At 46.3% G+C, this 16489-nt stretch overlaps 1 protein-coding gene across 2 annotated transcripts in view; it reads left to right on the top strand.

The window, feature by feature from the left end:
* The first annotated feature begins 4726 nt into the window (after positions 1-4726).
* Positions 4727-16489, top strand: part of LOC129819727 (POU domain, class 2, transcription factor 2-like) — a 77236-nt gene continuing 65473 nt past the window's right edge. The window contains exon 1 of one of the 2 annotated variants that reach the window (XM_055876264.1): positions 4727-5905. In XM_055876264.1, the coding sequence (XP_055732239.1) occupies positions 5806-5905 (100 nt within the window). In that variant the 5' untranslated portion in view covers positions 4727-5805. The remainder of the gene's footprint in view (positions 5906-16489) is intronic. The other variant, XM_055876265.1, reaches the window with a different exon arrangement.

The raw sequence follows: 16489 nt of genomic DNA, 5'->3' as shown, positions 1-16489 counted from the left end.
TATTATGTGACTTGTTAAGTCCATTTTTACCCCTGGACTTATTTAGACTTGACAAAAAAAGGTGTTACTTATTACTTGACTCAAGATGTTTGAGCGTTTCAACATTTATATTGTGTATATGCCAGTGATACAACATCTCAATGTAAATTCAGGCTGTGAATGTGGAAAAAGTCAAGGGGTGTGAATACTTTCTGAAGGTACTGTATGTTACGAATTGCATTTTGTACAATATGTTACGAATATGTCAAATGTACAATATGTAACGAATTTGCTAAATTTATGATATGTTACAAAGTCCAATTTCTTGTGGCTAACGTTAGTTAGGTGGCTAGGTGGCTAATGCTAATGTTAGGGTTAAGGTTAGGAGTTAGGTTAAAGGTTTAAGGTTAGGGTTAGGAGAAAGGTTAGGTCACTGTTTCCCAAACTCGGTTCTCTGGACCCCACGAGGTGCACGTTTTGGTTTTTGCCCTAGCACTACATAGCTGATTCAAATCATCAAAGCTTGATGATTAGTTGATTATTTGAATCAGCTGTGTAGTACTAGGGCAAAAAACTACACATTCACCACTTGGAGTCCCGAGGACTGAGTTTGGGAAACATTGCTTAGGGGAAGGGTTAGCTAACATGCTAGGTAGTTGACAATTAGCTAAAATGCTAAAGTTGTCCAAGGAGATTCAAACACGCAACCTTTGGATTGCTAGACCACCAATCCACCCTTCTTTAGTTTTTTCCTAAAGTAACCTATCTTATGTAACCATTCCAAACATAACACATCATACTCATTTGAGTGTTTCGGTTTCAAGTTAACTATGTTATGTCTCGTCTATGAGACCACTCTGTTCAGGCCTGTGTGTGGGGGATGTTCTGTTATCAAATCAAATTGTATTTGTCACATACAACAGGTTTAGACCTTACAGTGAAATTCTTACTTACAAGCCCTTAATCAACAATGCAGTTTTAAGAACATACCTAAACAAAACAAAAAAGGTAAGAGATAAGAATAACAAATTATTAAAGAGCAGCAGTAAATAACAATAGCGGGGCTATATACAGGGGGTACCGGTACAGGGTCAATGTGCGGGGCACCGGTGTCGAGGTAATTGAGGTAATATGTAGAGTTATTAAAGTGACTATGCATAGATAAGAGCAGCGTAGAAGGGGGGGCAATGCAAATAGTCTGGGTGGCCATTTGATTAGATGTTCAGGAGTCTTATGGATTGGGGATAAAAGCTGTTAAGAAGCCTCTTGGACTTAGACTTGGGGTTCCGGTACTGCTTGCCGTGCGGCTGCAGAGAGAACAGTCTATGACTAGGGTGGCTGGGGTCTTTGACAATTTTTAGGGCCTTCCTCTGACACTGCCTGGTGTAGAGGTCCTGGATGGCAGGAAGCTTGGTCCCGTGCCTTGCGTGTCGGAGGCCAAGCAGTTGCCATAACAGGCAGTGATGCAACCAGTCAAGAGGCTCTCGATGGTGCAGCTGAAAAACATTTTGAGGATCTGAGGACCCATGCCAAATCTTTTCAGTCTTCTGAGGGGGAATAGGTTTTGTCTTGCCCTCTTCACAACTATCTTGGGGTGCTTGGACCATGTTAGTTTGTTGGTGATGTGGACGCCAAAGAACTTGAAGCTCTCAACCTGCTCCACTACAGCCCCGTCGATGAGAATGGGGGCGTGCTCGGTCCTCCTTTTCCTGTAGTCCACAATCATCTCCTTTGTCTTGATCATGTTGAGGGAGAGGTTGTTGTCCTTGCACCACATGGTCAGCTCTCCGACCTCTTCCCTATAGGCTGTCTTATCGTTGTCGGTGATCAGGCCTACCACTGTTGTGTCATAGGCAAACTTAATGATGGTGTTGGAGTCGTGCCTGGCCGTGCAGTCATGAGTGAACAGGGAGTACAGGAGGGGACTGTTCACGCACCCATGAGGGGCCCCCGTGTTGAGGATCAGCATGGCGGATGTGTTATTACCTACCCTTACCACCTGCGGGAGGCCCGTCAGGAAGTCCAGGATCCAGTTGCAGAGGGAGGTGTTTAGTCCCAGGGTCCTTAGTGTAACAGTACAACTTTAAACCGTCCCCTCGCCCCGACACGGGCGCGAACCAGGGACCCTCTGCACACATCAACAACGGTCGCCCACGAAGCATCGTTACCCATTGCTCCACAAAGGCCACGGCCCTTGCTAAGCAAGGGGCAACCCTACTTAAAGTCTCAGAGCAAGTGACGTAACTGATAGAAATGCTACTAGCGCGTACCCGCTAACTAGCTAGCCATTTCACATCCGTTACACTCACCCCCCTTTCAACCTCCTCCTTTTCCGCAGCAACCAGTGATCCGGGTCACGGCACCAATGTAACAGTATAACTTTAAACCGTCCCCTCGCCCAGACACGGGCGCGAACCAGGGACCCTCTGCACACATCAACAACGGTCGCCCACGAAGCATCGTTACCCATCGCTCCACAAAGGCCACGGCCCTTGCAAAGCAAGGGGCAACCCTACTTAAAGTCTCAGAGCAAGTGACGTAACTGATAGAAATGCTACTAGCGCGTACCCGCTAACTAGCTAGCCATTTCACATCCGTTACATTAGCTTAGTGATGAGCTTTGAGGGCACTATGGTGTTGAATGATCAGCTGTAGTCAATGAATAGCATTCTCACATAGGTGTTCCTTTTGTCCATAGAGACTGCATAATCTGTGGATCTGTTGGGGCTGTATGCAAATTGGAGTGGGTCTAGGGTTTCTGGGATAATGGTGTTGATGTGAACCATGACCAGCCTTTCAAAGCATTTCATGGCTACAGACGGGAGTGCTACGGGTTGGTGGTCATTTAGGCAGGTTACCTTAGCTTTCTTGGGCACAGGGACTATGGTGGTCTGCTTGAAACATGTTGGTATTACTCAGACAGGGAGAGGTTGAAAATGTCAGTGAAGACACTTGCAAGTTGGTCAGTGCATGCTCGGAGTACACGTCCTGGTAATCCGTCTGGCCCTGCGGCCTTGTGAATGTTGACCTGTTTAAAGGTCTTACTCATATCGGCTATGGAGTGCGTGATCACACAGTCGTCCGGAACAGCTGATGCTCTCATGCATGTTTCAGTGTTAATTGGCTCGAAGCGCTCATATGTAGCTCGTCTGGTTGGCTTGTTCAACTGGGCAGCTCTTGGCTGTGCTTCCCTTTGTAGTCTGTAATAGTTTGCAAGCCCTGCCACATCCGACGAGCGTCGGAGCCGGTGTAGTACGATTCGATCTTCGTCCAGTATCTTAGTCCTGTATTATGTGCGCCAATGTTTGTTTGCCTTGGTAATGTTTGTGTAGCCTATGTTTGGCCATTGTTTCATTGGTGATTATGGCCAGGAGACTAAGATGGTGGCAAACCACATGCATGTTAAACAATGGTTATAAAATGTCCGGAAATTAAAGGAATCCCTTGATGAGTCTACCAAAATCTTCCTCTCCTCTCCTTCAAATCCACACTCCTTCCTTACTCAGACGCGCAAAACATACTATATTCTCCCAGAAATAATTGCTTTTGTCTGGAAGGAGTTTGGATGGGGGACCGGGGTTCTCAGCGCGTGCCCTCTCTGCAAGGGGGGTTTGTGAAGGACAACTAGTCGCTTCTTTTTTTCTCCCTTTCCCTCGTTCGTTGGACATGCGGATGTCATCTGTCAAATGGAGAGGGGCGTAAACGGGGGAGAGGGAGAGAACGGGGACAATAAACCTCACGGCACCATTGTGGTGTCTATGCGGAGATGAAATCAAAAGCACGTCCAGAACAGATCCCTGTCTCCATTCTTAGGCTCGATAGCGATATGTATAAAACTAGGAAATAGTAATTACGCTTTATCCACAACCGAGGTGATATACATTTTATGACTCTTTCACCCTCCAGTTTGGTTATTAGCATTGGCAATGCCTTGGGCTTTTTATGATATAGGCCCATAATTGATCGATAACTCATTAACAACAGCTCCCACCACAGAAGCACTGCGAGGGAGAGGGAGAGAGAGAGAGAGAGAGAGAGAGAGAGAGAGAGAGCGGGGGAGAGAAAGAGAGATCAGGCTCAGCGCTTTCGATTTTCCCGTATTGACTGCGATGTTTAGCGTATAGATTTTTCTATTTAAAAAAATCTATGTCGGCAATAATCTTGAGTGTAAGTGCGCGGCACAGATTGTGGCTTTATAAATGACAGCATACAATGTATCGGCGGAGGGACGGGAGGGGGTGTGGCTGTGGGAATGGAAGCCTATCCTCGGATGTACACACTGCACACGCTGGGCTACAGCTGTAGAAGTTCACAATTAAACTGACCAAAACACATGCAGTTAACAAATGCCCCCCAATTTAGCATCTCTATATCTCTAGTTCAATTACTCATACCATAACACGGTGTTACTATGCTGGCAATGCTGCCGGTAACCTTGCATTGCGTAGATATAGCATACGTACACGTATGAGAAGTGCGGAAAAAAAATCACCTGCTGAAAAATATATCAAAGACCAACTCAGAATACGTGTCTATTGTGTAATCTAATCGATTAGGTGACCACCACGATTATTGCCGTCATTATAATGAAGTGTAATCAAGAGATCAATACAGAGAATAACAAGTCGTATATGGGATTACTAAGAAAAGGGAGAGAGCAGGGGTAGAAGGGAGCGGTGGGAGGAAAAGAGAGAGGGGGAGAGAAAGGGGGTGGGGGAGTGTAGGCTGTACGGCGGGTGCTCTCTCGCCTCAATGTTGCGAGCAGCGGTGTCAGAGCGCTTTCAGACTGGAGGGAGTCGGACCGAACGAACTGGGGTTCCCAAATAACGGGAACATAGAGACAGACACACAGACGGATGGCGGGACGGAGCCAAAGAAAACATACCGCATAACGGTTACCGTGTTTGTTTTTCGTTGAGCTTTCGTTTAGTAAAAAAAAAAAAAAGCAGGTTTATACATTTATATTTTATTTATCGATTGATTGCGTTTTAATTACCGGCCTGTGAAATAGAGAGGGGGAGGAGCAAAAGCCAGATGGGGGTCCCTGTGTAGCCTTACTTATTATTTAATTATTTAAATGTATCAAATAATTTAATTGTAGGCTATATTTTATCATAATGCTGCTTTGTGTGCATGTATTCGTGAGCTGACCATAACAAGACAGCTAATAACCAAATATAAAGAACCCAAAATAACAACTTCACACTGAACAGTTGGTAAGCTTTTCTATTCCGACAATACACCTGCTATAACCGTAAGTAAAAAAATAATCGTTTTTAATGAAAGTAAAACTGGAGAGATATTTATTTAGAAGATTAAACTAAAGCAAAACCGATCGAGGAAAAGGAGGCCGCACACCTGTCTTGATAAGCAAAACATACGGAAATACCTTCAAGAATATAAGAAAATAATATTCGATACAGTTGATATCTAGGATGTTTTGTAGCTACATACAGACCTAACTTTTACCGATGAGAAAATACCAGCGTTAGAGAGTCACACTACGTATTCTGTCAATGACTATCAACAGAAGCCTATTTTACATATAGCTGGCCTGGTGTCCCGACTGTCCGTCTGTGTGTTATTCTCAAGTGATGACCGTTGTCAGATCTGTGTATGGCCCATATATCCATATCGATATGACAGAGGCACAAAACCAAAAATGTGAATGTAGCATAGGCTAGATACCAACTCAACCAAATATTCTTACTGCTGAACATATTTTGAAACGTCTACCTGGAAAGAATAAGAAGAAAAGCAAAGAAGAACGGAAGACAAGCGCAATTCGAAGAAAACTGCAAATAAAAACCAAGACGACAGCGGATCATGTTTGTTCCCTTGCCGGTGCCGTTCGTCTTTCAGAGAACTGCTTCCGACTTCAGCGCCTGGCGTCTCAAGTCCCCGCTGGCTCTACGCTCCAGCTCCGGTAAGACCTTTGCTTATCCCGCTATAGCTGTTTCATTGGCCATGCTCCTCAACATTCCACATGCATGAAAAACCAGAGTCAGGAAATACCTGTCCACTGAACTAGCAAGTCCTTAGACCCCACCTCTTGAATTATCAAAAAGGATGAGAACATTTAGCTTGAATTGTTTATTCTCTCCGAGTCGAATCCCCCGCACTCCTCCCACCCAAAAGACATTAGAATGTTTGTATACAAATCCAAAGTGCAAAAAAACATCTTATTCCAAAAATGTTTTCAAGGAAACGTGGTTCATTATTTACATCCTTTAAACAGTTGCCCATGTGCGGTGTCACACGCTGTTCCAAGACCCGTTTCTCTCCCCACTTCCATCCCCATCTGTCTTCTCCGCTCCGTCTGCCTCGGTCTATGCACCCGTCTCTCCCGTTTTCGTCTCATGGACGGTTAAGGGATTATTCATGTTAATTTATCGATCTGGCGGAGATCGATCCCAGGGCCGCGGGAAAAAAAGAGGGACAGAGGGTGAGAAACCTTGCGACGAGGCTGGGAGTGGAAAAGATTGAACGAATTACAGGCCATTCTACTTTAATTCTCATATTCTGCGTAAAGTTTATAGTCCTAGTCAATTTACGTTATCAATTTACGTTATTTGTTGTTGACTGTTTTGATGTTGCAACAAACTGTGGAGTATAATAACTATCTGGTCTTGAAACATCTTTGACACTTTTTGGTGGTGGTTCTATCTAACGACGAGCGCGAGGGAAGGGGGGCGGGAAAGTGATGCTGTCCCCGTCTCCATCCAAGTGGAAATTTCAAATGACAGATGGGACCGATTACATGCACCTCTCCCGGGTTGTGATGATCATGCAGGCTATCTCCTTAACTACATGTCACCAGGAGAAAAACGGTTGACATTTTTAATGAGTGCTGGTGGCTGGTAACCAGGAGGATGGCTTGACAGGTGCCCTGTATGTCCATTGCTTTTGCTGTGACAGAGAGGGTTGGGAAGAGGGGGACAACCATTATAGGTCATTAAATGAAAGGAACAGGTATAGGTTAAGAGTGAATAATAATGGACACATTTTGGAAGATGTTTAAAATAGGATGAAACAAATGATAACATTAGTGATGTAGTTGAGGGTAGTTTGCACCTTTTTATTTTGTGAATAGGGGTTATCCACTGATAATGCTAGATAATAATTGTAACCGCTTATGGGTTTACCCACGTATTTACCCCTAATTTTCAAGGTTGACCCACACATCCCTGGGTAACACATTTAGTACCTTATTCCAGTATAGAGGTGCGAGTAGCATATAAAGTGAACATACTCCCATATGCATACTTGAATAGAAGGGTATAAGTCAATACTCATCTAAAACATGAGGGCTAGAAAAGTGAATATATACCCCCTCTTTCTCTTCTGTCTTCTTTCATTCCTCCAAGTCCCATGAGGAAATGGGTAAAAACATAACACGAAGATGGTCGGTCAGCTAGTAAAGAGCATCTCTCTCTCTCTCTCTCTCTCTCTCTCTCTCTCTCTCTCTCTCTCTCTCTCTCTCTCTCTCTCTCTCTCTCTCTCTCTCTCTCTCTCTCTCTCTCTCTCTCTCTCTCTCTCTGGTTGCCTGGCCTTCTGATCTAAGGACCAGATGATGGAGAGAGGGGGCTGCTGGGGGTTCGATCCCAGCATGCTTAGGGAGAGAGAGATAGAGGCTAAAGTGGGGGTGTTAAGGAGTGAAATAACTGGAGAAGGAGGGAGAGAGAGGGTACAAACAGCATATGTTAGCAAAGATGGGCTATTGGGCTACCAAGTGGATATAAGCTAAGAGCTTATGGGTTACGTTGACTGTGGCGTTGAATAGGCAAAATGAGATTGGCTCAGACTTGGAGTTCAGATTTGGCAGAAACAAGTCTACAAAATGTCTCGTTTCTCAGGTATTTGACCTGCCATTACCCCGTTGGTGCCTTGGGCTTTGACGTTGGTCGCAGCCAGAAAAAAGAAAACAAAATGCTGTTTTATCCAGAGTTCTTTTTGCCCATAAAAAGCCATCAAATTCAGAATGAGTCTGTCTGTCTGGTGAGAAACTGTGAATGTTTGCAGCTGTGGTGATTCTTGCAGTCATCGAGTAAACTCCATCTTTCGACTGTCCAGGCAAATTTTCATCGAAATGACGTGGGAACAACGTTGGTTCAACCAGTGTGCGCCAAGTGGGGAGAGTTTATTTGAAGAGTTCACAGTTGCAGAGGCATAGTATCTAACAGGCAGATTTCTGGTCCAGCTACCCGACCACTCCACCACACACTGTTACCTCCATGCTGCTATAGAACTGCCTCCAGCCCACACCCCAACTCCTCACCTCTCTATGTCCAGGAGGAGGCTGTGCACCTGGGCTTGGCGAGGGGAGAGAGGGGGGTGGATGGGTGAAGGCTTGGAGGCCTGCATTAATTGGCTAGTATTTGTGTGTGTGTGACAGCTCGGGTCTGCGAGAGAGGATGGACAGGTTGTGTACTTGATAACTGCACATTGAGGGAAATTATAGAGTTATGGTTTATCTGAACCAGTATAAATTCACAGGTACATATTGTGCGAGTTTTTTTAACCTTGCTCCGCTATTGATCAGGCTTCATTGACTACTTACTGCCTGTGTGTGTGCAGTGTGCAGTGTGTATGTACTGTGTGTGTGTGTGTGTGTGTGTGTGTGTGTGTGTGTGTGTGTGTGTGTGTGTGTGTGTGTGTGTGTGTGTGTGTGTGTGTGTGTGTGTGTGTGTGTGTGTGTGTGTGTGTGTGTGTGTGTGTGTGTGCGTGCGCGTGTGTGTGTGTGTATGTGTGTGTATGTGTGTGTGTGTGTGCGTGCGTGCGTGCGCGTGTGTGTGTATAGATCGGATTTAAGCGGAACTTCAGCGAGTCCCAGTGCTAACATGATTGCGAATGACAATATGTCCACCAGGGTTTGTTAGGGACATAATGGGGAATCAATAAACACAACAGAGATGTCAATACAACATGCTTTATTGCATTAAGCCACCTCTCCCATCCCTGCCCCTAACACCGACCCACTCTATTTGTCTCTATCTTCCTCTCTCTTAAACACACACAGTCACACACACTTTTTTTTTTTTTTTAGGTCTGACGATAATGAACTCACTGCAGACCACTGATGTAGACTAGCTGTAGAGATGAGAAATATAAATGGACCTCTAGATCAGTGTTTCCCGACCCTGGTCCTCGAGTATCTCCATCATTACACATCTTCGTTGTAGCCCTGAACAAACACCTTATTGAGGGCTTGATGATTAGTTGACACGTTGAATCAGGTGTGCTTGTCCAGGGTCACAATACAAATGTGTACTGTTGAGGATACTCGAAGACCAGGGTTGGGAAATACTGCTCCAGATATGGGAGGCAGATTTCGGCTCCCTAGCTTGGCTCCTACTGCCCATGTTACCATGGATACATTCATAGGCCATTAGATACATATAGCAATAAAGGTGAACACTGTCTCTCTTCTCTCTCTCCCTCCTCCACTCAGCTTCCCTTCGGAGCCTTGATGGCCACAAAGACCATTAGGAGCCAAATTGGCCTTATTCAGGACACAATGCTATATTTGACTAGCCTGAGTGAATTTGTGTATCGGTGTGTGCACGTCCTTGTACATCTTTGTGTGTGTCTCTGTGTGTCTCTATGCAAGTGTCTTTGTGCACCTTTGTGTGCTTGTGCGTGTGTGGAATCTTTTGAGAGTGTGTGAGTGCCAGTGTCCATCGCACATTACCCACAGGATCGCCAAGCACAGCAGGGCCTCCTTTTCCAATGCACAAACCTCTCAGTGTTCAATGGTCAGTGTCTGTACGCCCGTGGAATGGAACTCATTCTCAACCCTTAATCGAATGCACTTGGTCACAGGCCCCCTTTTTCTCAAACAAACAAATAGTGTACAAGCAGGCACGTTGTAGGGGGAGCAAGTAATGTTTGTACCCACATCTCATACTACACTCCCCTCTCCCTCCCACAATACATTGCCTTGGCCCTGCAATAGTACTGGAGATGAATAGACTAGCGAGCTAGCCCGCCGACTACGCCATAGTGAAAAACCTGCAGGCTTTTCTGCTGATTAGCGGCTGATCTGGGGTCAGGGTTAGCCACCTCTTAATTAAACAGAATAATTTGATTCCACACCGTACAGCAACATAACACTGGGAGAGAGGAGGGCGGTGCTTGGACCTTTGTGACACACGCCAGGCTGTTATCCCATCCCCTCTTGTGTGCTTCTCAATGAGGCCTGGAATGAAAAGAGGGAAAAGCGCCTTGAAGGAAAAAAGGGCCTGCTCTTTTGATTCCAGGGGGCTTATCATAACGAGGAAGAATGTGGGACTTTTTTCTGTTTTAGTAAGCGAATAGCACCGGGGCTAAAGCACCTTGCTGATGAATTCAACTTTAGTTAGGGTGAGATTAAAAGGAAAAGAGAAGGATGCCCGGTGTGTGTGTGTGTGTGTGTGTGTGTGTGTGTGTGTGTGTGTGTGTGTGTGTGTGTGTGTGTGTGTGTGTGTGTGTGTGTGTGTGTGTGTGTGTGTGTGTGTGTGTGTGTACATTAGACAGTACAGACACACACAGAATTCACAATGGGGTAAATCCATTAGAAATTCAACATTCAGGTGTGTGTAATGTAACTCCACTTCTCTGCACACATAGAGACATGTTGGCAACAACAAGACGTATAGTTTAATTGAATAGACCCCAGAAACGTGTCCTTTGTGTGGCCATTTCATGTGCTTGTGTGTACCTTGGCGGGCAGAATGTTGCGGCGGTTGATACTTTTAGGTAATAAAGGGGACTTGGTCCTGTTTGATAGAATTCCGCCCCCCTCCCCCATTCCCCTCCACTGGTGTAGGCTAGGGCCGTTTTGGGAGATTTAGGCCCCCCAATTTAATTTAGCGGATGGGAGCTATGATGATGAAGGGGGGGGGGGGTTGGAAGGATGGATGGAGGGGGGAAGGAGGGAGGGAGAGGAGGGTTCCCTTATTTACCTCAGGGACACTCTGTCCTTCCTCCCTCCTGCCATTGCGAGTGCAAGGGGTGACTGCCAGGGGTTTGAGTGAAAAATGTAATATCATGCACCCACAAATGTATGCGTGCAGCAGACAGAAGTAACGTGACAACAATGGAGCGGAGGCTCTGCGTCCAGCTTTTAATAAATCTGAGTGGTCGGGCGCTTCAAACTCTTCTGCTGTGGGCTTTCACAACCCCACCCCCCCATCCAACCCCACCCCAGCCCCTCCCATTCTCAAATGCAGATGCACTTTAGATACACACCACACTCACATGTTTACACTCACACATGCAGTATGTATGTATGTGCATACACAGGGATTTATTAACACTTGGTTGGACCAAAGTACACGGAGGCTATAGACAAGAGTACAGATGCATAGATGCTACAGACACACCAAACTCATGCTCGTGTATGAATAATCAGATACCAATAGGCCATTGAGGAGTTTTAGTGTCTACTGAGTGTGCTCACAAAGGGTAGTCTGCCTTTAATACGGACACACATTTGCTTATCAGAAGGAAATAGTCCTTTTCTCTGTTCCGTGCCCGCCGCCTTATCACAGTCCCCCTCTGTTCTTTTTCATCCTCTCGTTTTGCTCCAGGAGAGGAGTGCTCCGTCCTGAAATGAATCTGTTGTAGTACACCGCCTCCTCCTCTCCCCCCCCTCACTCCCTCTCTCTCTCCCCCTCTTTCCCTCTACCCCCAGCTCAATGTCATTCTCTCTTTACACTACGGGGAGGGTTGAAGTCGTCACTTTAACCTCTCCATATTGGATATGAATCTTTTAGCCAACCTCACTCTCGCAGTAACACTCTGAGAGCCCTAATCCACACACACATTTACACTTGCATGTTTACACACACACACACACACACACACACACACACACACACACACACACACACACACACACACACACACACACACACACACACACACACACACACACACACACACACACACACACACACACACACACACACACACACACACACACACACACACACACACACACACACACACACACACACACACAGTAAGACAAACCATCCTCTGGCCTTTTCTCCGGGGGCTTCAATCAAACACATGGTTATAAATCTGTGTGCCTCACCAATGCAGCAGCAACACTTTTTAAAGGCTACATCATTTTGAAGGCCCCTAGTGTGAAAATAGGTATTTAGAGGCCCCTTTCCCACCTTTCTTCTCCTCACAGCATATTGTTGTAGCCCATTTGGGCTGTGGCCTTGGTTGAAGCTACCCTCTATTAGGAGGAGTGTATTGAATGAGGAGGAGCCTGCATTACATAAAGAAGATAGAGAGAGCTACTTCTCCCTTCTCCTTAATTGCACCGCTCAGGGATTTGGGAGTGAAAGCATGCATGCATAGTGCTGAAGTAGGATAGGTAAAGCTGAAACCCCCATCACTACTCCACCGTATGAATATGGTAAATCTCCCGTCCGCTCGGTGGCATAATTCTCTATAGAAAATGGGTCCGAGTATACCAGTATTCCTAAGGGGGATTTCCTAAGGAGATTCTGTTATGTAGGCTAGCTCTCCCTTCTCCTTTTTCTGGGGGGCTTTTAAAAGGCTAGCTAGCTGCTGCCCAATCCAACTATCACGGTGTTGCACACAGAGCAGAACTGCTGTTGTAGACCCAATGTTCACTCACTAGCCCTATCACTATCTTCTTCAGTCTGTGCATGGCTTTTTGCAGTCGTCGTTCCCCATCCCTACGCCTCTGTGTAGCTAGCTAGCTGTAGCAAGGTACATTTAGCCGCTGCCCTAAGGCAGTACAGACCATGGTCAGGCACTGATGATTTTAAACAGATCATTTTCATTCTTAACATTTCCACTGGAATTAGCTTAGAATTATTGCCTACTTCCTTTTGACCTTTTAAAGACGGGTGAATCTGTGCCAGACTAAACGGGTCTATTCGAAAATGTCTCAATATAATGTATAATGAGTCTGACTATCTATTTACGAATTCATATTTTATTGTGCCAAACATGCTAAATAATGAATGGAGAAATAACGTGTGTTGTCCGTACAGATGTCCCCTAAATATGCTTCAATCCCCATTTCGCCCTGCTAGATATGCACAAATATTAGCGTTTGAGTTTAGCTATGCTAAAATATGAACGCTAATATCCTCAGATGTTGCGTGCCTAATTCACGTGAGCTGAGGCGTGAGTATGCGTTTCGATGAAATGGGCTAAGTGTGTGTGTGTGTGTTTTTACCAGCCCCCTTCTTGGAGCAAAGTCTGTGGCCCTAAACCCTCTGCCCTCTTTTGTCTCGCCGTGAGGGGTGCAGGGGGGTCCGGTGGGATGACCTCTGACCTTTTCCCCTCCTCACTGCCCTCCCTCTGTTCTCCCTCCTTCTGCTAATTCATATGCAGCCGTCCCATCAAACCCCATTCTATTCTTCTCTTTCATCTGTCCACGCCTGGCCTATCTGTTGTGTCACGTCTCAAGTTCAAGGCCCGGAGCTTCGCAGTAGCTGGGCTATGCTGGCCATGACATTGAGTGAATTAGCTGGCTACTCTTTACATTAAAGACACTGATGAAGATATTTAGACATTGGGGTTAGAAGTGATCTTTGTATAAAGGGGGCTTGAAATTAAGAAATGATGTTACATTTTCATTCTGGACTAAAAGTGCAATATAAATGGAACGGATGTTGAAAAGGCTTTCTGAACAGATAGAGAAAGAGCAGATGGGATCCGGATTAGTTGGATATCCACTGAGACTAGTTTGTTTTGTGATACAAGTCTTAGTCAGATGGTTAGTTTGGTATTTTCTTTATTAGATTTGCTAATGTTTTACGTACAAGCTTTCCGGTCCCGTGTGGCTCAGTTGGTAGAGCATGGCGCTTGCAACACCAAGGGTTGTGGGTTTGAATCCCACGCGGGACCAGTATGAAGAAATAAAAAAAGTTGGAAAAGAGCATTTGCGTTAAGAGCATTTGCTAAATGACAAAAAATATAAACTCATGTACGCACACACACTGACGTTTGTGCAAACGCACACACTCCATTGCCAATACTAGTACTTCTATGGTTCTCATTGACATTGAACATAACATGAGGACCGAATGTAAAACTATTCCGAGAAAATGTCTCTATTGTGGACCCACACTGGATGAAAAAGCCAAATGATTGCAAAGAATGAAAATGGCCATTGGGTAAAACCCACATTCTGCGTTCTTTGTGGAAATTGCGGCCACACATCTCCCAAGGATGCCCGTCTGAATGCATTGTGGGAAGCAATTTGTGGAACTTCCGAGTGTTAGCAAATGACTGTGTTCATGTTGTTCCTGGTCATAATGGAGCGCCGAGCAGCATAATTGGATGATTATTACGGTGAGCTCCAGGTTGTGCTCCTGCTGTATGACTGTAGTCGGTCCGCGGTTTCAAGAGCTTCCAGTCGTGGTGGAAGTGTCACACTGCATTCTACAAATCCCACAAAGCACGGTGGCCGCAACGACAGTACGACTGTATTTCTTCACATTTTTTTACTCATTTTTTGAATTATTTCGTTGTAAATGATTTAAAGGGGGTGAGCGAGAGCAGTAGAGAAAGAAGGCGTAAGCAGGGATCAAACCCCCGCCGCTGGGGGGCGTATACGGTCCAGGTTCGGCAGCACTAATACTATACGAGCCCCCGGCACTATACGACTGTATTTCAGACAGACTTGCCACTCTCAGATCACATAGGAGAATATGATAGCCTTTAGGTAGCCTGTTATGTCGTGGTTATGTTGTGGTTCGGTAACATAACCATGGCCTTGGTCACCGCTACTGCATCCACCCATTCCCTTTCGAGCCATCACATCAAATCAAATGTATTTATATAGCCCTTCTTACATCAGCTGGTATATCAAAGTGCTGTACAGAAACCCAGCCTAAAACCCCAAACAGCAAGCAATGCAGGTGTAGAAGCACATTACTGTTCCTGTTCCTCTTTCTTTGCTGACCCATGACACTCATTCAGAACAGATCACATTCTTGATTATAGACACCCCCACGCACCCCATTGTTTTAGGTTTCCCCTGGTTGAGTTTGCATAACCTGGTTATTTCCTGGTCCAAGAGGAGACTGCTGGGTTGGTCGCAGAAGTGTCACGGGAGGTGTCTCGCGGTGTCTGTCAACACCATTATGGTGGAAAGTCCGGACTGTGCTCCTCAAGTGGATTTACCGGAGGAATACCAGGATCTGCACCAGGTTTTCTCAAAGACCCAGGCTACACGCCTGCCTCCCCATCGCCCCTGGGACTGTGCCATTGACCTGTTGTCTGACGCAGCTCTCCCGAGAGGACATGTCTATCCCCTCTCCTATGCGGAGACCGAGGACATGGAGACCTACGTACAGGAGAGTCTCCAGTAGAGTTTTATCCGCCCCTCTAAGTCACCAGCCTCCTCAAGCTTTTTTTTTTGTCAAGAAGAAAGAACACTGAACAAGGCCACCATAAAGTTCAGCTATCCTTTACCCCTCATCCCAACCATCATCAAACAAATGCACGGGGTGCAGTACTTCATGAAGCTGGACTTGAGGAGCACCTACGATCTGGTGCGCATTCGATGAATGGAAGACTGCTTTTTCCATGAGCACGGGTCATTGCGAGTATCTCGTAATGCCCTTTGGTCTGTCTAATGCTCCTTCAGTCTTCCAGGCCTTCATCAACAAAGTGTTTCGGGACATGCTGGGATGGGGCGTAGTGGTCTATATAGACGACATTTTGGTCTATTCTGCTGACCGCGTCCAGCATGTCTCGTTAGTCAGGTCTGTGCTGAGAAGACTGTTGGAGCATGATCTATATGTTAAACAGGAGAAATGTTTGTTTTTCCAGCGGTCCGTGTCCTATATGGGCTAGCTCATCTCCATGGTGGGAGGGGAGATGGAGGAGCAACGCGTCAGCGCAGTCAGGTCATGGTCCATCCCCAACTCCGTGACAGCAGTCCAACGATTCCTGGGGTTCGTCAACTATTTCCGGAGGTTCATCCGGGGCTTCAGCACGGTGGTCGCGCCTCTTACCTCCCCATTGAGAGGAGGTCCCCAGCGGCTTCGTTGGACGCTGGAGGCGGAGAAGGCATTCGAGACGCTGAAGGCACGTTTCACCACTGCTCCCGTGTTGGCACATCCCGACCCCTCACTCCCCTTCATCGTCGAGGTGGATACCTCCGAAGTAGGAGTCGGGGCAGTGCTGACCAGCATACCGGAACACCTCCAAAGCTGCGGCCCTACGCTTTCTACTCTAAGCAGCTGAGCCCCGCCCAGAGGAACTACTATATAGGGGCCCGGGAACTCTTGGCAGTCAAGAAGGCTCTGAAGGTGTGGAGGCACTGGCTGGAGGTGTCCAAACACCCTTTCCTGGTGTGGACAGACCACTGCCACCTGGAGTACATCAGGGCAGCGAAGAGGCTAAACCCGAGACCGGCCAGGTGGGCTCTATTCTTCGCCAGGTTCCAATTCACGATTTCCTATAGGCCAGGCTCAAAGAATGCGAAGTTGGACGCCCTGTTTCGCCTCTATGACGCATTGCGCCA

Source organism: Salvelinus fontinalis, chromosome 22 (assembly GCF_029448725.1).
Source record: "Salvelinus fontinalis isolate EN_2023a chromosome 22, ASM2944872v1, whole genome shotgun sequence".
Taxonomy (NCBI): Eukaryota; Metazoa; Chordata; class Actinopteri; order Salmoniformes; family Salmonidae; genus Salvelinus; species Salvelinus fontinalis.
The sequence above is the reverse complement of the archived record's forward strand: the minus strand, read 5'-3'. Positions and strand labels throughout refer to the sequence as shown.